Source organism: Loxodonta africana, chromosome 17, assembly GCF_030014295.1.
Source record: "Loxodonta africana isolate mLoxAfr1 chromosome 17, mLoxAfr1.hap2, whole genome shotgun sequence".
Taxonomy (NCBI): Eukaryota; Metazoa; Chordata; class Mammalia; order Proboscidea; family Elephantidae; genus Loxodonta; species Loxodonta africana.
In genome coordinates, this window is record NC_087358.1 from 59,764,769 (window position 1) to 59,787,199 (window position 22,431).

Below are 22,431 nucleotides of genomic sequence, written 5' to 3' on the forward strand. Positions count from 1 at the left end.
TGTGTGTGACCATATGTCAAAATTTATGAAATTGTATACTTTAAATTTATGTATTTTATAATGTCAATTATGTTAAGATAAAGCTGTAAAAAAAATCACATTGAGATATTTTTCTTTCTTAAAGAGGACCTTGGCTTCTTTGCTATGACTCCATTTACTCAGCTTTCAGAATCTCAGCTGAGCCTTCTACACGGAGGGACCTTAACTCTGGAATATTCTGCTGAGATTCATCCCCTTGTTTCTTATAAATCACAGGTGGTCCCTGCTTGGAAGCAGGCACAGTGCCAGGGGCAGGAATGCTAAGCAGTCAGAGGGAAGTAACTTGGGGTTGTGGAAAGGGAACAAACTTGGGGAGTCAGGCAGACATAGAGCAAAGCCCTGTCTCCTCTTAGCTGGGTAATGTATGGCGGACTGTCGTGTACTGAATTGTGTCCTTCAAAAATATGTTTCAATTTGGCTAGGCCATGATTCCCAGTATTATGTGACTGTCCACCATTTTGTCATCTGATACAATTTTCCTATGTGTTGTAAATCCTGTCTCTATGATAATAATGAGATGGAATTAGTGGCAGTTATGTTAATGAGGCAAGACTCAATCTACATGCTTAGATTGTGTTTTAAACCAATCTCTTTTGAGATATAAAAGAGAGAATCAAGCAGAGAGACAGGTGGGACCTCATACCACCAGGAAAACAGTGTTCGGAGCCGAGCATATCCTTTGGACCTAAGGTCCCTGCATGGAGAAGCTCCTAGACCAGGAGATTGATGACAAGGACCTTCCTTCAGAGCCAAAAGATTGAGAAAGTCTTCCCCGGAGCTGTTGCCCTGAATTTGGACTTCTAGCTTCCTAGACTGTGAGAGAATAAGTTTGTCTTTGATAAACCCATCCACTAGACGACTAAGACACGGACTATTGTTTTTAAACCTCAGTTTCCTCATTTGTTAAATGCAGAGTCTACTGTTGACCTCATGGGGTAGTCATGAGGACAGAATGAGAGGATGTAAAGTCCCTGGTACATGTCAGGCACCAGGGCTGCTTCTCTTCACTCCTGCACGCTGTGCAAGGGACACCTGTTTGCCACAGAAATGCCAGGATGGTTAAGGTAGTGGTATTTTGGCTTGAAGATGGTGATTTTGTGGGTCTGGAAGTGATAGTGTGTGCTCTTTCTTTTTTTTTTTCTTTTTAACTTGAGATAAGATTCACATAACATAAAATTCACCCCTTTAGCCGTTATAAAGTATACAATTCAGTAGTTCTTAGTATAGCACATTGTTGTGCAACCGCCAACCGCCACTGTTTCTAAATTCCAAGGCATTTTATCACCCCAGAAGAAACTCCATACCTGTTAGTAGTCACACCTGTACTCTCCTTTCCCCAGGGTCTGGCCACCACTCATTCGTTTTCTGTCTCTATAGATCTGTCTGTCCTGCACATTTTATATAAATGGAGTTTGCAATATGTTTTCAAAGCTTGTATGTGTTTTAGCATGTATCAGTACTTCATTCCTTTTTATGGTAGAATAATATTCTATTGAATGGATACACTACATTTTGTTTATCCATTCAGCAGTTAATGAATATTTGGGTTGTTTCCCAAATATGAGCATTTGTGTACACGTTTTTTGGGTGAACTTACAGTTTTAATTCTCTTGAGTATACAGCTAGAAGTAGAATTGCTGGACCATATGGTAATTCTATATTTCATTTTTTGAGGAACTGCCAAACTGTTGTCCACAGTGGCTGCCACATTTTATGGTCCCACCAGCAATGTATGAGGGTTCCCGTCTCTCCACACCCTTGCCAAGAGTTGTTTTTCTTTTCTTTTTTTGTTCTGAGTACAGTATCTTTGTGGGTGTGAAGTGTATCTCATTGTGGTTTTGATTTACATTTTCCCTGATGACTAGTGATGTTGAACATCTGTTAGTGTGCTTATTGGCCACTTGTATATCTCCTTTGGAAAAATGTCTATTCATGTCCTTTGCCTATTTTTTAACTGGGTCATTTGTCTTTCTGTTGTTGAGTTTTAAGAACGGTGTGCTTGCTCTTGAAAAGAGAAATAGAATAGAGCTTATGAATAAAAGATCCTCATTCATAGGGAAGGCAAACTGCTTAGCTGCTCTTGCTTGAAACAATATTATCAAGTAAATACAACAGAGTGCATAAATATTAAGCATACAGTTCAATTAGTTTGACAAATGTATATACCCATGTATCCCTTACCCAAATCAAGATACAGAACATTTCCATAAGCCCTGAAAGTTCCCCTGTGCTCCTGCCCAATGGGGGTGTGCCTCTCCCTAGAAGTAGCCATTAATCTGACCTGTGGGTCCACAGATGAGTTTTACCAGTTTTAGGACTTCGAATAAGTGGAATCATCCAGTATGCATTTGTATCGGTTTTCTATTTGCTGCTATAACAAATAACTACAAACTTGGTGTCTTAAAACAACACAAATTTATTATCTTACAGATCTGTAGTCAAAATTCTGACATGGGTCTCACCGTTCAAATCAAGGTGTTGGCGGGGCTGTGCTCCTTTTTGGAGGCTCAAGAGGTTTGGTATTTTTTTTTTTTTTTTGGTTTAGGGTGCCCTGGCGGCTTAGTGGTTAAGAGCTATGGATGCTAACCAAAAGGCTGGTAGTTCGAATCTACCAGCCACTTCTTGGAAGTTTATGGGGCAGTTCTACCCTGTCCTGTAGGGTCAGTAAGAGTTGGAATTGACTCCATAGCACAATGGTTTTTTTTTTAAGGAAGGGTTGTTTCTTTGCCTTTTCCGATTTCTAGAGGTTCCTCGCATTCCTTGGCTTGTGGCCCCCTTCTTCCGTCTTTAAAGTCAGCAACGTTGCATCTCTCTGACACTTCTTTCATAGTCACATCTTCCTCTGAGCATTGCCAAGTAAGGTTTTCTACTTTTAAGGACTCATGTGATTAGACTGGGCCCACCTGGATAGCCTAGGAGACTCGGTCTATTTCAAGGTCCTTAACCTTAATCACATTTGAGTCCCCGGGTGGCGTAAATAGCTAAGCGTTTGATGAATAGCAGAAAAATTGGTGGTTCAAACCCACCCAGAGGCACCTTGGAAGACAGGGCTAGCCATCTGCTTCCAAAAGGTCACAGTCTTGAAAAGTCTCCAGGGGAGTTCTACTCTGCGCACAGGGAGTCAACATGAGTCAGACTCAACAGCAACTAAGTAACAACAACAACCTTAATCACATCTGTAAAGTCCTTTTTGCCGCCTAAGGTAACATATTCACACAGGTTCCAGGGATTATGACCTGGATATTTTTGGGGAGACCATTATTCTGCCTACCAGAATAATGTCTGGCTTCTTTTGAAAACTTAATGTTTCTGAGATTCATCCATGATGTTGTGTATGTTAGTGGTTTGTTCCTTTCTATTGCTGAGCAGCATTCCATTGAACGAATACACTATAGTTTGTGTGTCCACTCTTTTGTTGATGGACATTTGGGCTGTTTCTAGTTCATTCTGATACTGCTTTTTTTCCTTTTGGGTAAATACACAGAATTGCTAGATCATAGGGTAATTGTATCTTTGACTTTTCATATGTTTATTGGCCATTCATATATGTTCTTTTGTGAGGTATCCTTTCAAGTGTTTTGCACATTTTTTGTTTTTACTGGGTTATTTGCCTTTTTATTATTGGTTCGTACATGGTCGTTCTGTTTTGTGGAAACAAGTCCTTTGTCAGGTATACATATTGCAGTATTTTCTTCCAGTCTGTGACTTGTCTTTTCCTTTTCTTGAGTGTCTTTCGGTGAACAAAAGTTTTTAATTTTGATGAAGTTTAATTTCTCAATAATTTTACGATTAATGCCTTTTTTATTCTATCTAAAGTATCTTTCCATATGTCAAGATCATGAGGGTATTACCCTGTGTGTTTTTTCTGTAAGCTTTATAGTTTTAGCTTTTACATTTAGTTCCATAATCCATCTCATATTAGTTCTTTTTTTTTTTTTGTGGGATGTATAGTAGAGGTGAGAGCCCTGGTGGTGCAATGGCTAAGTACTTGGCTGCTAACCAAAAGGTCAGTAGTTCAAACCCACCAGCAGCTCTGTGGGAGGAAAGACCTGACAATACTTGTGTAAAGATCACAGCATTGGAAACCCTATGGGACAGTTATACTCTGTCCTATAGGGTGACTATGAGTTGGAATTGACTGTATGGCACATAACAACATAGTAGAGGTGACAGTGAATTTTTTTTCTGTGCAGATATCCAGTTATTCTAGCACCATTTGTTGAGAAGACTTTTCTTATGAATCGTATTCGTACTTTGTTATAAATGAATTAACCAAATATGTGTGGCTCTATTTCTGGACTGTACTGTATTCCATTGGTCTATTTAGCAATCCTTTGCCCAAACCACACTGTTTTAATTATTGTAACTTAACAGTAAATCGTGTAAGCAGGTAGTGTAAGCCTTCCAACCTTCTTCATCTTTAAGATTATCTCGGTCACCGTAGGTCAATTTTGGGATTAGATCACTGCAACACAACTCAGACTGGCTTAAGCAATAAGGAATTGATTGTCTCTCAGATCTACAAGTTCAGGCGAGGTTTAAGTTAAGGTATGAATCAGTCAGGGTTAGGTTCAAGCGTAAGGGTCAGAAACCCCCCAAATAGTGACTTATGGAAGACAGAATTTTCTTTTGTCTTTCTTTCATGTAGGTATTGGTAGTTCAAGGTTGGTTGATATGGCTGCTCCATGACATCGGGAATCCCGGATTCTACTATCTTTTTGCTCTCATCCTCAGTAAGAGGCTTCCACCTCATGGTGAGATATTTAGCATCATGCCTGCCTTTCACCCAACAGGAAGAAGCAAGGGCAAGGATAACTGCCACCTTTCCTTAAAGATGCTTTCCAGGGGTTTCACAGGATACCTCGGCCTACATCCTACTGTCTAGTATTTAGTTACATGACCACTCCTAACTCCAGGTGAGGCTGGGGAATGTAGTCTTTATTCCAAGAATCTATAGGACCACATATTTATTAATAAATAGGAAGAAGAGATCTAATATTAAGAAACAACCAGAATTTTCTCCCGCAGGGTGTCTGCAGAGCAATACCAGGGAGAGGAGTCCTATAGGTGATTGGATACAAGCAACTTGAAGGAAGAAGTCAGGCGTGGAAATAAAGATTTGGAAGCTATAAAATGTTACTTAAAATCTTGGGAGAAGATGAGCTGGCCCAGGAAGAGTGTAGAATAAGAATAAGAAGAAGCAGACTTGCAGGGAACCACAGAGTTTAATGATTAGACAGAGAGGAGGATTCAGCATAGGCCAGAGAAGAAACGATGAATTAGCTAGATGGATAATCAGGACAAGTTTCAAGGAGAGAGTGGTCAACGATGTACAGGGGGACAGAGATGCCAATTAAGATAAAGAGTTGATCTTTTAAAAGGTAAAAACTTGTAATTATCCTGTTTCAAAATCATAAGCTACCTCATGTCATTTTCTGGAAGAAGACCTGTGTGACAGGTGACCTAGAGTAAGCACGTTATGGTTAATGTAGGCTCGAGGTCAGTAAAAGACACAGCCCCCCACACCTCCCCAGTAAGGGACAAGGTCACACCTGAACAGTGAGCTATGCCATAACATGGATGAATCTCATGGACATTATGTTAAGCAGAAGGAGCCAGACAGAAAAGAAAACACACAGTATGGTTTTGTTTAAGGAGTTCTAAAATAGGCAGAACGAATCCCTGGTGACAGAATTCAGAATAAAGATTACTTGTGGGGTGGTATAGGAGACCTAGCACTGAATTGGTTAAGAGGTAGTTTGCTAATCAAAAGGTCGGCAGTTTGAATCCACCAGCTGCTTCTTGGAAACCCCATGGGGCAGTTCTACTCTGTCCTACAGTGTTGTTATGAGTCGGAATTGACTGGAAGGCAATTCGTTTGTCTTTTTGGTATGCGGTAGTATAAGGAGCCCTGGTAGTACAGTGGTTAAGCACTCTGCTAACCGAAAGGTCATCGGTTCGAACCTACTAGCCACTCCATGGGAGAAAGATGTGGCAGCCCACTTCCAAAAATATTTACAACCTTGGAAACCCTATGGGGCAGTTCTACTCTGTCCTGCAGGGTCGCTATAATTTGGAATTGACTCAATGGCAACTGGTATGGGGTGGTATTACGTAGGTTCAGGGCATAGGAAAGTGGCACAGGGACCCTTCTGGGGTGATGGACTATATCTTAAGTTGGATGATAGTCACACAGCTGTATGAATATGTAAATGTTGATCAAACTGTACACTCAAGATGTGTGTACTTTATGTAAGTTATACTTTAAAAACTATGCAAAGCAAAAACGACAAAATGTATGAATTCTGGATGGTGGGTACACAGAGTATTTTGACCTAATTCTCTATAAAACCAAAACCAAACTAGTTGTTGTCAAATTGATTCCAATTCATGGCACGACCACGTGTGCAGAGTAGAACTGCTCCACAGAGTTCTCAAGGCTGCCGCCGGCATTTTCGAAGCAGATTGTCAGGCCTGTTTTCCGAAGTGCCTCTGGGTGGGTTCAAACCCCCAACCTTTTGGTTAGTAGTTGAGAGCTTAAATGTTTGTGCCACTCCGAACCAAAAACAAAAAACAAAAAAAACCCACTGCGGTTGAGTTGATTGTGACTCATAGTGACCCTCCCAGGAAGTCCCAATTCTCTATACTTTCCTATATATTTTAAAATATATATATTTACAATTAGGAAAGAGTGAAAGCAGCAGTCTTCCATGACCAAAGTGAAACCCATCCCAAAGGAGGTGACAGAGGAGTTGGGGCCACTTGCCCAGCCATCTTCTCCTGTCCTCACCCCTTAGGTGGGTTCCTTTACAATGAGATGCAGATAACAGCAAACAACCAATCAAAATGTTCACCTCTTCTGGATGGGGCAAGGATATTCTCTTTGTCACTCGGTAAATTGTCTGCTAAAAAGTGGGCTGTTTTGTTAGCTTCCTTGAAGACCAGCTGGAGTGATTCTTTAAAGTGAGAGTGGCCCTGAGTCATCACTGAAGAGCCTGGCTGGGGTGTGCGCCATGCTGGGGGAGCTGCATTTGGAAGAGGGCTCTGTGAGCTCCAGGTATCCTAGTGGGGACTACCGGCAAGTTAAAGAGAATGATGGAGGTAGGGAGGGAAAAAGAATTTAAAGGGAAGGGGTGTAGGCCAAAGAGGAAGGAAATAGAGAAAATGAAAGATGCAGGCGGCCTTGCCCCATTGCTTCAACAGCCTCCTGCTAAGGTCTGCTCCCTCAGTTCTCCACCTCATACGTCGTCGAGGTGTCACACTGTGTAGAGGGAGGGAGGGTGTGGTGAAGCCGAAAGTGACTCTAAAACCAAGCCAACCGGTCTTTCCGTCACTACGCGACTGACAGACTCTGAGCCTCAGTTTCCTCACCTTCTGAAGGCACTCTGCTGGTCAGAGACCCTCATGGCGCTGTTCCACAGAACTTTTTTTGCGACGATGACTGTTGAGCACTTGAAATGTGGCTCGTGCCACTGAAGGACTGGATTTTTAACTTTTATTCAAGTTGAATTGCTTTAAATTTAAGTAATCACACGTGATTAGGGCCAGGGCGTTCTCCTGGCTCGGCGGAGGGGAGTTATTCATGGTCACTGGGCACCCGCGCCAGGCCGCCTGGCTGTGTGGACCCGGTTTAATGCGCTGCATCTACACAGCAATTTTTTCCACTAATAAACTGGTCCCGTATGAGGCCGGGAGTGGCCGGAGCGCCCAGGACTGTAGTTCAGGCCCCTGAGTTCGGGATGGGAGCACTTAAGAGTCCTAAACTCGCTGATTTCACCATCGAGTTCTCTCCCTCTACCCCTGTGCGCCATCCTCACTACTCCGTGCGCCCACAATGCTGTAAATCTGGGGGAAATAGGGCTGCGGGGACGCGAAGGGAACACCGACGAGGGTGCATCCACGTGTCCGACACCGGCTGGGCCTTCCACAGCGCCAGCTGCTTTATTTCTCGCAGCAACTCCAGGAGGCTCGGCATTTTCATGTCCATTTCACTGATGAAAAAACCGAGGCTCGCGGAGATGAAGCCACACATTGGTACGCCGCGCAGCCGGAGCCGAGCCGTAAACTCTTAGACGCTCCGGTGGCGCCAAATCGTGGCCAAGACACTTGGGTGGGTGGCGTTGCCAGGGCGCGCGGAGAAAGCGGCGGGTAAATATTTGGGGCTGTAACCTGGGCTGTGGCGACTCTTCGTCACTGCGGTTCCCCGGCCGGCGCGTGGCGGGGGCGGGGCCTCGGGGACAGGGGCGTCCCCGGCTCCTGCAGCCCTGCCCGGCCCCGCCCCGGCCCGCCGTGCCGCTCTATAAGACCGCGGGGTTGGAGGGTGGCCGGCGGCTAAAGCAGCGGCGCGCGGACCCAGCTGCGGACGGCGCGGGCACGCAGGGCGCAGCGGAGCGGAGCGGAGAGGGAGCAGGAACCCGGAGCAGCCGGCCTCAGCCGGAGCGGTGGCCAGCCCCCGCCGGCACCTTGCAGGACCGTCCGCCACGCGCGCCGGGCCGAGCCGCCCCATGAAGCCGCCCACAGCTCAGGGCAGCCCCGCGGCCGCCGCAGCCGCAGGTGAGTGCGGGGATCTGGGGTCTCCGAAAGCCCCGGCAGCACGGGTGAGGGGCGACGTGGGACGAGAGAAGAGGGAGCCCGTGCCGTCCCTTTACCCCCCAATTCTCACCGCCGGGACCCTGAACCCGGGTGGCCCCGCGTTGGCGGGTTCAGTACCCCCCCCATCCCACCGAGTCTGGGGCCTCATCCCGACACGTAACCGGAGCACCCTGACTCAGTCTGCCCACCGCCGCCGCCGATTCGCACGCGCCCCCGGGGGAGTGAGCGTGGGGACAAGTACCCGACACGCTTGGGAAAGTGTTTGGCTGTGTCAGCGGGGTGACCTTTGGACGGCCACTTCACTGGGCTCAGTTTTCTTATTTGTAGCATGGGTATGATAATAGAACGCAATTCAGGGAGTGGTTGAGATGAAAACATAACCGGCGGCTACAGCGTGGCTGTTTCTTGGCCGACGCATAGTAAATGTCAGTAATCCTGGCAATGGTGGCGGCCCCCTCCGCTTCCCCTTATCTGAGCCCACCGTCCCGGTCCCCAGCCCCGGCCTTGGACTCGGCGGCCGCCGCGGACCTCACAGACGCACTCTGCGAGTTTGACGCGGTGCTGGCTGACTTCGCGTCGCCCTTCCACGAGCGCCACTTCCACTACGAGGAGCACCTGGAGCGCATGAAGCGGCGCAGCAGCGCCAGCGTCAGCGACAGCAGCGGCTTCAGCGACTCCGAGAGTAAGTACGGGCCCTGTCCACATGGTGCTCAGATTCCCAGCCCACTAACGAGCCCTCCGGCCTCGGGCCTCAGTTTGCTTATCTGCAGACGGAGTGGTGCGACCCAGCAGGGTAAGCCCTGAGGTTCAGCGCAGTATCCACGACTGGAATACCCTGGGTTGCAGGGCCAGCCCCGGCAGGGCCCTGAGGGTAGCCATGGGAAGGCTCTAGAAGGGTAAGTCGGTCTACCTGCCGCGTGCAGGTGTCAGGCTTGAAGGTTTAAGCAGCTTGTCCGACTACAGCCAGATGGGACTCCTAGGGGCCCAAGGCAGGCCGTCCACAGTCTCCTTTCCTCACCACCTCTCCTGTCAGCTTTTCAGCAATAACTTAGGAGAAGGTGTGGGGTAAGTAGCACAGGAATTGGAGGGGGGAGGGAGGGACGCCATGGGAGGGCCCAATACCCAGACGTTTGTGAAACCAGAAAAGGTTTCATAAACTGCTCTTCTTGGAATTTTTGAAATAGCTTCTTGCACTTCTCCTGGCCCTGAGCTCTCAGACTTGCTGTTCCATTGCATACAGCTTTGAAGGGATTGCTGGTGCTGCTGAGTTCAAGTATTTTAGAGGGTGTCGCTCTCCCTTCTGTTGACTCACCACAGGAACTGCTGCCTGTGACCTCTGCCCAAGCTGGAGGGGGAGCCTGAGAGCAGATGGGCGGAGGGGGGGTGGCCTCCTGGTGACTTTTCTCATAATTAAGACTACCCCTGGGGTCTCTGCCCTAAACAGCGTTTAAGAAAAGAGACGTAGTTGTCCAGGAACCCAAAGTTCCTGTAAGGATTGTGGATATATACCTGCTAGGGTGTCAAACAGCGAATTTGGTAACTTTTCAATATTCTATGGTCCTTGCTTTTCAAATCCTGGATTACTTCTTATTTTGTAAAGAGCATATTAAGCTCTTCTGGGTTATTCTTGAGGCTTTAATCCCTAGATGGGTTCCAAGCATGAATGTCCCTCCCTGGGCTGCCCTTGACTCTGGAAGTATTCCTGGGTGGTGCAAACGGTCTATGTGCTCGGTTGCTGAGAGTTTGGAAGTTCAAGTCCATCCAGAGGCCTGGTGATCTACTTCTGAAAAATCAGCCATTGAAAATTCTATGGAGCACAGCTCTGCTCTGACACATGTGGAGTCCCCATGAGTTGGAGTCTACTCCATGACATCTGGTTAACTGGGTCCTTTTGATTCTCTTCTTTTGAAACCTGGAGCTCTTTCTTGTTCTTAGACTTGAACATGAACTATCCTTCTGAAAAGGGATAAAGGGCACTTGCCACCCTGCACAGAGTTTGAGTCAGAAATTTGAGTATCCTTGGCAGCTCTGCCCGAGGGTTAGACCAAATTGCAGCTTTTGAGGTGAAAGGGAATGGAGTCATTGCTGTTAATTTTCTGTTTTGAATTTTTGGGCTTGGTTGTTAATGACCAGACCACTTATTAAATCCTTCACACTAATTTAGTTTTTCAATTTGCTTTCAAAGGGAAGTCTTAGAGTTTTAAAAATTTGTCTCAGTATCTGTGGCCAAACTTAAAATGTCTCCTTCTACTGGGGCATGGAACAAGTTATTCATAAAATCCAGATTCTCTCCCACACAGGAAAGAAAGCTGGGGCAGTCTGTCCAGTGCTGCTCAGTTGCAAAGAACAGCTTCTTTCTAAGCCACAGCCACATTCAGCTAGAATACAGCGTGAGTTTGCCCATTCGTGGATGGTGGCTACTTCACTGGGTGGGATTTCAGATCTGAGGTCCTTTTTTAGTGTCCTAAAGAGAAGGCACTAGAAACACATTCTTAACAGTTTGCGGGGAGATGTTTACAATGGTTTTTTTTTTTTTGCGTGTGGTTTTTTCACGGGGTATGGGTGTGTATTTTGCTTTCTGTTTTTATTAACTGCTAAGTGGGTTAACTTTATACCTTGGTTTGGTCGGTAGGTAAGTAATAGGACTGGTCAAGGTATAAAGAAGGCTCAGGTGACATTAAGAAAACAAAGCAGTTGCCGTAGAGTTGCCTCCGACTCATGGGGACCCGTATATGTCAGAGTGGAACTGTGCTCCATAGGGTTTTCAGAAGTAGGTCACCAGGCCTTTCTTCTGAGGCGCCTCTGGGTGGACTTGAACCTGCACCCAGTTAGTTAGCAGTAGAGCATGTTAATTGTTTGCACCACCCAGGGACTCCCAGATGACATTACTCTTTGCTATAAATGTGTTGTTTGTCCCCCACAAGACTGGTTAGAAATAGTTTTGGCAAGCGCTGTGTGTTTCTAAATAGTAATTTCTTAAGTAAGCATAATGTGTATCTTAATTGCTGCCAAGAATTAAGCACAGACATTTGTTATATTCATTTGTCTGTTTAATGCTATTCTGTGGAAGACAGGTAGCTTCTACTGAATGTAGCTCCCCGAAAGGAAGACACACCAGGATAATGATAATTCAGTGGCTCACTTTTACCAAGCCCTTGCCATGATTACTGTTATTATTATTAGCTTTTGCTATTGCTGATCTCTTTGCTATGTTTTCTGTGTGTTGTATGATCTCTACCACAACCCAGGAGGTAGGCACTGTTAGCGCCACTTTTTCTGATAAAATAGTGCAACCTCATAGGCCCTCTCTCTAAGAACTTGCTCTGTCACCAGAGGTTGATGGCAGGGACAGGAACCGGGTCCTCAGAAATAGACTGAGGTCCCATTAGACCCAGACCATGTGTCTGTTTACCAATGGTGGTTGTGTTTGGATGGTGTTCCTCAAGATGGAAGTGGTCATCTGTCAGGGTCTGTTTTCAGCTGTTTCCTGGGGACCGGTGACAGGTATACCAGTGGCGAGTCTGGGCTACGAGCCACTGAGAATAGAAGTCAAGTCTGTTCAAGCTGTGGGAGACTGAGACCAGTTAGAAGGCCCTAGGATGCTCTGGAATTCCAAGTGGGTGACAAGTCTCACTTTGATAGATGCCTAGCAAGGTGTCCAGAGGGACTGAACAGTCCCAAAGGGCAGCTGGGGTAGCCGGGGTGAAACGGAAGTGGGACTCTTTCTTATTCTATCCCACTTTCAGTCAGGCTGTCAGCATTTATATTTTGAGGAGGAGAGCCCCCCTCCCCAATTCCTTGTGGCAAAAAGGAAACAGACCCAAGGCTTTCTTTTTCTCAGTTAATTACTATAGTTTGCTTGCTTTGGATGTGTGGGGTTCTATATTTACCAGAGCTCTGGCAAGGTTTACTGTCTGTGGTTTTTCCTCCCACTGGAGTAGCCAACGTCAGACCTAACCTTATATCACCTTTCTCCCCACCCCCTAAATTAAAAAAGCATACCTACTTTTAAAACAAGCTTTTATTTTTGTAGCTGAGTTTCTCAAGCTCTGCTGATGCTCCAGAAGCTAGATGCCTGTATATTTAATATGCTTACATTTCTTCGAATGGTGTCTTAGATAACTTGGTCTCTGAGTTTGAAGTTCCTGGCTTGGGTACACTAATTTGACTTAACAAAGACATTTCTAATGAGGCTTTGAGATGCTTGTGAGTTGGGGCTGCAGAACTGACTGAAGTAGATGTTGTAAGGGCCTAAAATACCCAGCCTGCCAATGTTCCCCAAATCATGACCGTTATGAATCCTGTAAGCCCCTCTCAATAGTAGGACCTGATACCTGAGTGGAGCAATACATTAATTTGCTATCAGCCAGTGACACCTTGTTGTCATTTTATCAGACTGTTATCACTGGCTGTTATTTTGCAAGGAACAGAGTTCCAGGGGGAGTAAAAAGAACAGGAAGTCAGGCTCTGTGTAGCTTTTACTCTACCACATCCCTAGCCTGGCATCTTGTTTATTATAAGAGCTTAATAAAAGTCTGTGCAATGAAATTTTATCAGGTAAGGAAGGGGTAAAAAGAAGTGTAGAGCTTGGGAGGTTCTGATGATAAACTTCTCTTAAAGAATTTGCCTTTTTCTGAAGTAGAGAAGGAAGCCAGGACCCAGAATCTTGCTTCTTTTTATTCTCTGTGATGGCATTTTCTGTCCTGGGCATTCAGTTCTCCATTTTGCCAGGAACTTCAGGATAAAATAATTAAAACCATAGGTACCAGATATGAGCACCCAGGCTATTATTACCTTTTGCCAAAGAAGAAACTGAGGCTCCGAGGTGAGTGGCATGCACAGGGTCACCCAACTTTCACATGGTCTCATATGATGCATGTCCTCGCCACAGCGGCGGCTTCTGCTGGGCCCATATCACTCTGGGGGCTCTTCAAGCAGCTCTCTTTATCTGTGTCGTGTATGTGTAGAATATTACCCAAGGGTGGAATTGAACTGTGGGCAGCTTTGGCTCAAGCACTGGGAATGTCCTCTTGGGGGCTGGAAATTTTGGAGCCTGCAGTCAGGTCTGGCCCAGATTGTGTGCTGGACCCCATGGAAAAAGGGGGTTAGAGTGCGACAATAAGCCAGTGTATGAACGTGTGTGTGGGGTCGGGGTGTGGGAGTGAACATATGCCATGTTGACCTGCCTCTGTGTGTGTGTGTGTTTATATGTAGATGTTGTAACTGGTATTTTTTTTTTCTTCCTCTCTCTCATTGTAGGAGTAGCCTGAGTTCATTAGCAGTAGGAGGCAACTTCCGATCGTTTTAATAGTTTGCAAATGAATTTACCATTTTGTCTGCATATTTTCTGAATTTGAGGAAAGTACTTGCATCAGAAAGGTATTTAGCATATACACCAGGCTCTAACAAGGAAAAATAAGCTGTGATGATGTGCAGGTACTAGGCTTATTCTATACTGTGTGCCCCCAAACCACCTGAGTTGCCTTAAGCTTTTCCTGAAAACACAGTAGCTTTTGGTCTACTTGACCCTGAGGAAGTCTAATTGTGATTTTTTTTTATTCCTTCATCTTCCAAAGGGTGAGTAGATATGGACATAAAACCTCTGGAGAAGGCGGACAGGATAGAGTTGAAGACTAAAGTCATGGGAAGAACCTGTGGTGCAGGGGTGGGATGCTCTTAGAGTAAGGCGTGCTGTGATACCGGCTTTTAAGGACAGGCTGCTTTTGGCAGATAGAGACCTGAGGCGTGGTCACTGTGACCGGTGCCAATAAGTCTCTGGGCCTGGCACCCTGTGTACCAGACATGGGGCTGATGCTCTTGGTGTCCTTCAGAGCCAAAGATAATATTCCAAGGGTCTTGTATTCCTTCCTTCTGGCTCAGGAGTCTGAGCACAAGGCCTGCCTCCCTGTACCCCATGTGAATTTCCTGCCCATAAGTCTGACATCATCTTATCCCAACATGTTTCCCAGGTTAGATTAATGGCACTTCTGGCTAGTGCATGGTGACAGTCATGCTCTACTCTAGGTCTGGACGTGACCACTTCCTGTGTGCAGGGAAAGGCTTTCCCTTGAGAAAATCCAGACTGCTCTAGAGGTGGGCTCAGCTGTTAAATCAAGCAGAAAAGGGTTTCCCAAATTAGGTACCACAGAGTACAAGTGTCCTGAGAAATACTAGCAGGGTGCCACATCAAAAAAAAAAAAAAAAAAGTATCCCATGGTTAAGTAAACTTGGGACATAAGGCTAAACTGGCTTCTTTATTACAAGACCTGGGACATTAAAGTGGGAATACACAATGGGAATCTCCAAGAAGGAGTATAGTGTGAAAACCATGACAAAGACTCCCTTGAGCAGGCAGGGAGGATTAAGTCATGGTCCAACTTGGTGCTTGCGTTTGGGTGAGTTCAGAAGGCAAAAGGGACGTTTTTCATGAAAGGTGATCCCAAACCAATCCCAATCAGCCAAGCATTTGTTTTACCTACTCAGTGGGCTCCCGCGTGTTGGCAGAGGAGGCTGGTCTGGTCACGATGATCCCAGCATACCCTGCTTGTTTTAGGAAACCAAGGGCCTTTGGTGTTTCTCAAACTTATTTGATCACAGAGGTCTTTTCAAGGGATGAGTGTTTGGAGTGTTGGCTCAAAGTTTTGGATCTCAGTAGGTTTTCATCATCAAAGCCCTGAAAAATGATTGTGGACTTTTGTCCTGTTAAGTTACCTAGGCTGGACCTCTGAAGGAAGAGAGGATTGAGAGGGTTGGCCAGCAAGGAAGGGTCTTCTGGGCATGTTTGGAAAGTAGAGGAGATGGACCAGTAGGCAAGGAAGACAAGATGGCAGCTGAGGAGACCACCTGGTCAGGAGAAGGTGGGGGGAAACGACACCAGCCTGTTAGGGCTGAAGCTGCATTCTCTTGGGACCAGAAACTTCTGCTTCTCAAGAAACCCTAGTTCTTTTTAAACTGTGCCCATCTTTTGTAACTTAGTCAAGTTCATTTTGCATTAAGAGGACTAAAGAAAACGTTTTTTGCCCCTTCCTGAGCTGGAGGTAATTGAATTATAGTGAGAGAATCCCAGAAAGGAGTGGGGGCCAGGTCAGGCCCACATTATTCAGCTGTCTTTTCTCACCTGAGGAGCCTTTCCGGTGCTCATGACAGCCTTGGCTGGCATTGTGTTTTTTTTTTCCACCAGGAAGGCTGTTCCCTCACGATCTCAGTAGCCACATCCTGCTTCCGCTGTCTGTTCTGCCTTTGAGCCCTTTGAGTCCGTGCCACTCAGGCAACCACTTCTTTCTGTGTCACGGATGCACAGCTGGTGGGTGGGCTCCCTCCCCCGTGGCAGGACTTAGAGAAATAGAATCCCAGAACTTCAGAGCTGAGAGGTACTATACGGGTTATTTAAGCTGATGAGGCCACTGATTGACTTCCTCAAAGGCACCCAAGCACCAAGTAGCTGAGCTGGTTCTCTTGATTCTCAACCCAGTCCTGTTTCTGGAACTTTCCATTGCTGTTGCACCGGTTTCCAGGGTTGTGTGAAAATGGGGGTAGCCACAAAACCACTTGAAGTGTCTGTAATATGCTGAACTTCCAGGATAAGAAATACTAGTCTTTGACCCTCTGGCTTACCCCGAGAATATAGGCTTAGGGTTCAGTGTGTTGCAAAAAGCATGACAAAGAATCCCTTGAGCAGACAGGGAGGATTGAGTCATGGGATCCAACTTTGTACTTGTATTTTGGGGAGTTCAGAGGGCAGAAGGGACATTTTTCATGTCTAAGATTCCAAACCAATCTCAATCAGCCAAGCATTGGTTTACCTGCTCATTGGGCTCCCTATTGTTGGCAGAGGAGGCTGGTCTGGTCACAGTGATCCCAGCACGCCCTGCTTGTTTTAGGGAACCAGCAACCTTTGGTGTGCCCAGCTGGAGACCCACACACTGACACACATACTCATGCACACTCGCCTGCCTCAAATCACTTTGGGGCATAAATACGAAATCTGGCAGTCAACCTGTTTCCTTTGCTGTAGGTTTACTATGTTGGCTTCCTTTGGAGATGAACTGTTGGTTCTCAATAAACTGTAGAATGAAAACCTTTTCTAACGAGTACGTTTTCTTTCCTGAAAGGTGCAGATTCGCTCTACAGGAACAGCTTCAGCTTCAGTGACGAGAAGCTGAATTCTCCGACAGACTCTGGCCCAGCCCTGCTCTCTCCCTCTGTCACTCCTCGGAAAGGTGAGCTTGTTAGGGGAGTGGAGGCTCTTTGGCTTTTTGATTCCCCTCCCCTTCTCAATCCCTTTTCTCTTCCCCTTGTCTCTAACCAAGCTTTCCCACATGTGCAAAACAAATAGATAAGGCTAATATTTCAGTAAGAGGAGCTCCTGGGAGATGCCAAATGCTTAATGTGCTCAGCTGCTAGCCAGAAAGTTGACAGTGTGAGTCCACCCGGAGGCTCCTCTGATGGAAGAAGGCCTGACAATCTACTTCTGAAAAATCAGTCTTGAAAATTCTATAGAACCCAATCCTACCCTGACGCACTTGGGGTCAACACGAGTCGGAAAAAAATTGACAGCAAACTGGAATATCTCAGTGTAGTACAATGTGAAGTGGAATCTGTTATTTCTCGGGATTTTGATCTGTGTGACAATGAAATCAGATGACTTGGGGCAGAAAACTCTAATTCACAGGGAGACAGAAAACCAGTCGACTCCAGACTCGGTTCTTTCCCATGTGGCATAATCAGGACCGTGTGTGCTTCTTGTGTCTCCTCCCAGGCTGGTTACCCAAAAAATCCCAAACTCTTTGCCGTCAAGTTCAATCCAACTCGTAGCAACCCTATAGGACAGAGTAGAGCTGCCCCATAGGGTTTCCAAGGAGCACCTGGTGGATTTGAACTGCTGACCTTTTGGTTAGCAGCTAAACTCTGAACCACTGTGCCGCCGGGGTTTCCCTAGGCTGGTTCATTCTAGAATTTAACACCCAGCGGTTGAACTTTGTAGAAGGGTAGGACGATTTTTATTGCATTAACTATTTAGTCCATGTTTTCGTATCGCCAACTTAGCAACTAAATGGGGTCTTTCTTATTAGACAAGAGATGATATAACATGATTCAAAATAGCCCGACTCCACTGTGGTATTTATAGACCTAAAATTTTTTAAAGATGCATGAGCAGTTTCTTATTCTTTGGAACTAGTAGGGTGTCTCTAGCTAGAAAGCTGAATGTTCTGTTATATTGGACAAGTGCCCTTTTGAAAACAAAAGGATTTTTTTTTCCGCAAGAAAAGCTACACTTGCTGAAAATAGGTGCAGAATGCAATAAAAATGGAGCACAGCTTAAAAAAAAAGAGTTCATTACTTTTCTTACTCTGGCATTCAGTTAGAATGTCACTCTTTTTCAAAAGAGGCATTTTTAAATTCTCTCCTCAGCCCAGCAGCGTTAGCAGCCACTGGGGACTCTGCCACTACTCAGTCTTCAGTCCATAATGGGTCTGTTGAATTCAGAGAGACAGGGCAGTCTAGAAAGTGGCTTAAAACGTGTCCAGATTTGCTACCTGATCCTCAAGAGGTAGAAATTAAAGAAGGAAAAAAAAGCCCTAATGGCAAATGGACTTTAAAAGCCAAGAACAATGAATCACTTGTAGCTAGCAGGGTAAATTAATAAAAATAGCCAGTAATGCGTTTCAGGAGGAGCACTGGTGGCACAGTGGTTCTTAAGCGCTCAGCTGGTAATCAAAAGGTCGGTGGTTCGAACACACCCAGCCGCTCCACAGGAGAAAGATGTGTCAGTCTGCTTTGGTAAAGATTACAGCCTTGGAGACTGTATGGGGCTATTGTACTCTGTCCTATAGGGTTGCTGTGCAACAGAATTGACTTGATGGCAATGGACAAATGCATTTCAGAGAAGGCAGAAATGATGAACTCTAAAGAAAAAGTATATATCTCAGTATATAAGGAGAATAAAATCAGGACAAGGGCATGTTACCGTGTGCTGGCACTTGGACATAGGGTAAAGGTGTCCTGGACCCAGAAGCCTCATGTCACACCAGGAGAGGGGTTTGCCTTCCTTGGACCATTTGCCAAGGAACAGTGGCTATTCAGCCAGTTCATACTGGAGGGATTGTGAGGGCTGTGGCATTGCCCTGGAGTGACTGCACAAAACAAGAAAGTGCCAGAAAGGAAGTGCACCAGCAGTTACAGAATCCGGGGGTCCGTTCCGCACAGTGCCATCCATGCTTAATAATGGAAATCCTACACAGTCAAAAAACCAAAGTCTTTACCACCCCTCTTCCCCCGCCACCCCGCATCCCAAACTTCTAAGGCAGCAAAGGGAGAGCCTTCTCCCAGTTGATGGGAGGTGGGGTAGGACTGAATTAAAAACCAAGAAAGAAACACTTAGGCTAGTCTTCAGGTTTCTGAGTTTACTGTAACTAAATATTGGAGGATTGGTGGGTCAGTGGTAGAACGCTGGCCTCCCATGCCCGAGACCCGGGTTTGATTCCTGGCCAATGCACCTCATGCCCAGCCACCACCCATCTGTCACTGGAGACTTACATGTTGTTGTGATGCTGAACAGATTTCAGCAGACCTTCCAGACTAAGACAGCTAGAAAGAAAGGCCTGGCGATCTATGAAAAAATCAGCTAGTGAAAACCCTATGGATTACTATGGTCAGATCTGCAAATGATCATGGGGATGGCATGGGACCAGGCGGCATTTTGTTCTGTTGTGCGTGGGGGCTGACTCGATGGCAGCTAATAACAATAACAAATTTTGGAGCAGACACTTAGGGTTGGTGCAGGACACCCTTTGTAGAGTCTCCGAAGAGGGAGGGATGCAAAATGGCATTGCACAATTCTGAAAAACGCAGTACATGTCCGCAGAGGGGCACTCGGCCTCGGGGGTCAATAGCTGTCATTGATATGAGAAACTGAACTCCTTCTCTTGTTTTGCAGCCAAACTAGGAGACACAAAAGAATTAGAAGACTTTATTGCTGATCTTGACAGAACATTAGCAAGTGAGTACATGCCTGGTGTTAAAAAATTAAACAGAAAACTAACTGACACCTCTGATAAAATGCTATAATATTTACAGGTTTGCCTGGGGCAGGAAGTTCCATCTTAAGGCTTCTTTGGGTTCAGAAACCTACCCTAGTGGCTCAGAGAAATTCTGAGATAAGTTTTCATTAAAGTAGTCCGTGTGCCTTTCCAAACAGTGAGAACAGGCTCCCAGCAAACAATGGAGTTTTGTTTGAGAAACGAAGAGAAAAGTTGTAGTGAGAGCAAGACTGGAGCTTACCATTACGATGGCCTGCCAGGCTTTTCAGAGAAGAAATTAGCTGACTGACCACACAAGCATCACGCTAATGCACCAGAGGATTCTATCGCATGAGCTAGGGTGATTTTCCCAGGTTATATCCAGGGGTTGTGTTCTAGAAGGAGCCCTGGTGACGCTGTGGTTAAGCATTCAGCTGCCAGCCAAAAGGTCAGCAGTTGGAATACACCAGCTGCTCCTTGAAAACCCTATGGGGCTGTTCTGTTCCATCCTATAGGGTTGCCTGGAGTTGGAATCGACTCCACAACAATGGGTTTGTTTTTTTGTGTGTGTGTGTTCTAGAAGGATGGGTCCCAAAGCAATGATTTGACTAGGGGAGACCCTTTAACCAAAGACCTATCCCAGTTACTAAATGACCTGGATTAGTACTGAATACCTTGTTTCCCATTTGGGAATTACAGCAAAGGTACCCCACGTTGTGTGACCAAAAATGTTATCTTGGAAACTGAAGACATCAGATCATAACTGCAATAGGGCAATCTAGTCTAGTTTAGAAGAAGGAACCTTGAGAATCCATCAGTAGACCCTGTTCTGCAGGACAAGGACAAGATTGAAAGAGCCAGAAGCACCAACTCAGACTTCCAAGATGGAAGTTTCCATACTTGTACTCATTGTATGTGTGTGTTTGGGTGGGTGGGGGTACCTTGTTCATTCACAGAGTAGGCCTGGAGAATTTTGTCCCAACCCTTAATTTTCTGTGAAAGTGTTGGTTTTCTCTGGGAAGTGTTTTATGCTCTGCTCTGCTATATAGGTGGGCAAAATCTGAAAAAATTAGATCCATAGCTGGTCATTTAAAAATAACTCTGTAAAAATAAATATGAATAAATAAAAATACATTAACACTGTTGCAGGTGGATCCAGATATTAGGTAGAAAGCCCATCTCTATTTTCCTGAAGATTTTATTGCCCATTTTTTACATGCTGGACCGTCCTGCATCAGAAGACTCAGGCTTGTTTTGGCAGACATCGTTGTTAATTGTAGCATGCACAGTGTGTGCTAGGCCCACGTAACGAGCTTGCCTACTTCATGGAAATTGCAGATGGCTGCCCTGTCATGCCAGTTAATCAGACATCCATTATGTGGGAAGCCTGCCATTAAATATGGTGCTTTGATGCACGTCTGAGATGGTGTGATCTGGTTAAGCATAGGATTTGTAATCTTTTGTGAATGGATAATCTTACTTACCTCCTGTTCACAGGTATGTGAACCGAGGAAAAGTTTTGGGTCCTTTTTCTCAGAAGGGAGATGCTTCAGAAAGCTCTGAGGACCTGGTCAAATCAGCTACAAGAATCTGCTGCCAGGAAGGGCAGAGAGGAGGCTCACCTTCCTACCACTAGCTGTCTCAGACCCACCTGCCTTCAGGCTCATCTCTGCGCAATTTGTACAGTGAAACCGACTCTGTTTACCTGCTTGCAATGTTTTAGAAGAGACGACCCATGCTAATATCATATTTTCTCTTAAAACATGGCTTTCCTGTAATTTAAAGTGCTTTTATGAAAATATTTGTAATTAATTATATATAGTGGAAAACAGTGATATACTTTTCTCATTATAATATATTTTTGTATACAAATAAAGTTTGAACCGGAGTCCATGTTTTTGTAAGCTTTGTTTTTTTTCTTTCTCTTTCAATACACATATTTATATTCAAATAGTATTTTAATGGAAGTAACATACCTTTTGGCTTCTAGCAAGGACTCCGGGTGCTTCCTAATTGCACTAGATAACAAAGGAGCATGGGTGGTTTAGTGCTAGAATTCTCGCTTTCCATGCTGGAGACCCAGGTTTAATTCCCAGCCAGTGCGTCACCTGTCAGTGGAGGCTCGTGTGTTGCTGTGATACTGAACAGGTTTCAGTGGAGCATCCAGACTAAGAGGAACTAGGAAGAAAGGCCTGGCAATCTACTTTAGAAAACCAGCCAACAAAAACCCTATGGATCACATGGTTCCACCTGCAACTGATCATGGGGATGGTGCAGGACCCAGTTGTGTGTTGGGTCGCCATGATTCAAGGCCGACTTGATGGCAGACAACAACAAATTTAAGAAAGTGTTACTTTGAAGCTCATTCGGTGCTCCAGGAAAATGCTGGGATATGGCTAATGGGACATATGAGTTTGAGAATTATGATTTTGATGAAAGTTAGGTTTCTTTTCTCTGCCCTATTTATATCTTGATACCTTTTCAGGTGCCATGAACTCTTCACTTGAATTAAGGGAAATACCAGTTGTACTTAAAATATGAAGAAAAGTTGGGGCAGCTGGAAGACTTAAAAACGCTGGCGCTTTTATAAGGTCTGTGAGCAAGGGAAGGTTTGACGGTGATGACTCTGATGCTGATGCGGTCAGTGGAGCCAGGGGCGGAGGCTGCGCACAGAGAAACCAGTATGCTGTGCCTCTACCTGCCTTTTCTGGGGAATAGGGGGCTGTGAAGCGGTCCCTGGGTAGCCCAGAAGGTTAAGTGCTTGACGACTAGCCGAAAGATT

At 45.5% G+C, this 22,431-nt stretch overlaps 1 protein-coding gene across 2 annotated transcripts; it reads left to right on the plus strand.

Moving 5' to 3' along the window:
- Positions 1-8,398: 8,398 nt before the first annotated feature.
- RGCC (regulator of cell cycle) lies at positions 8,399-21,353 on the plus strand. 2 transcript variants are annotated; one of them, XM_003412601.4, is made up of 5 exons: positions 8,399-8,592; positions 9,128-9,313; positions 16,743-16,850; positions 19,568-19,630; positions 21,147-21,353. In XM_003412601.4, the coding sequence occupies exons 1-5, from the start codon at positions 8,544-8,546 to the stop codon at positions 21,152-21,154; spliced, it is 414 nt and encodes a 137-aa protein (XP_003412649.1). In that variant the 5' UTR covers positions 8,399-8,543; the 3' UTR covers positions 21,155-21,353. The 2 variants fall into 2 exon arrangements, with proteins under 2 accessions (XP_003412649.1, XP_023407019.1); XM_023551251.2 differs by having other exon boundaries at positions 8,404-9,313.
- Positions 21,354-22,431: the final 1,078 nt, after the last annotated feature.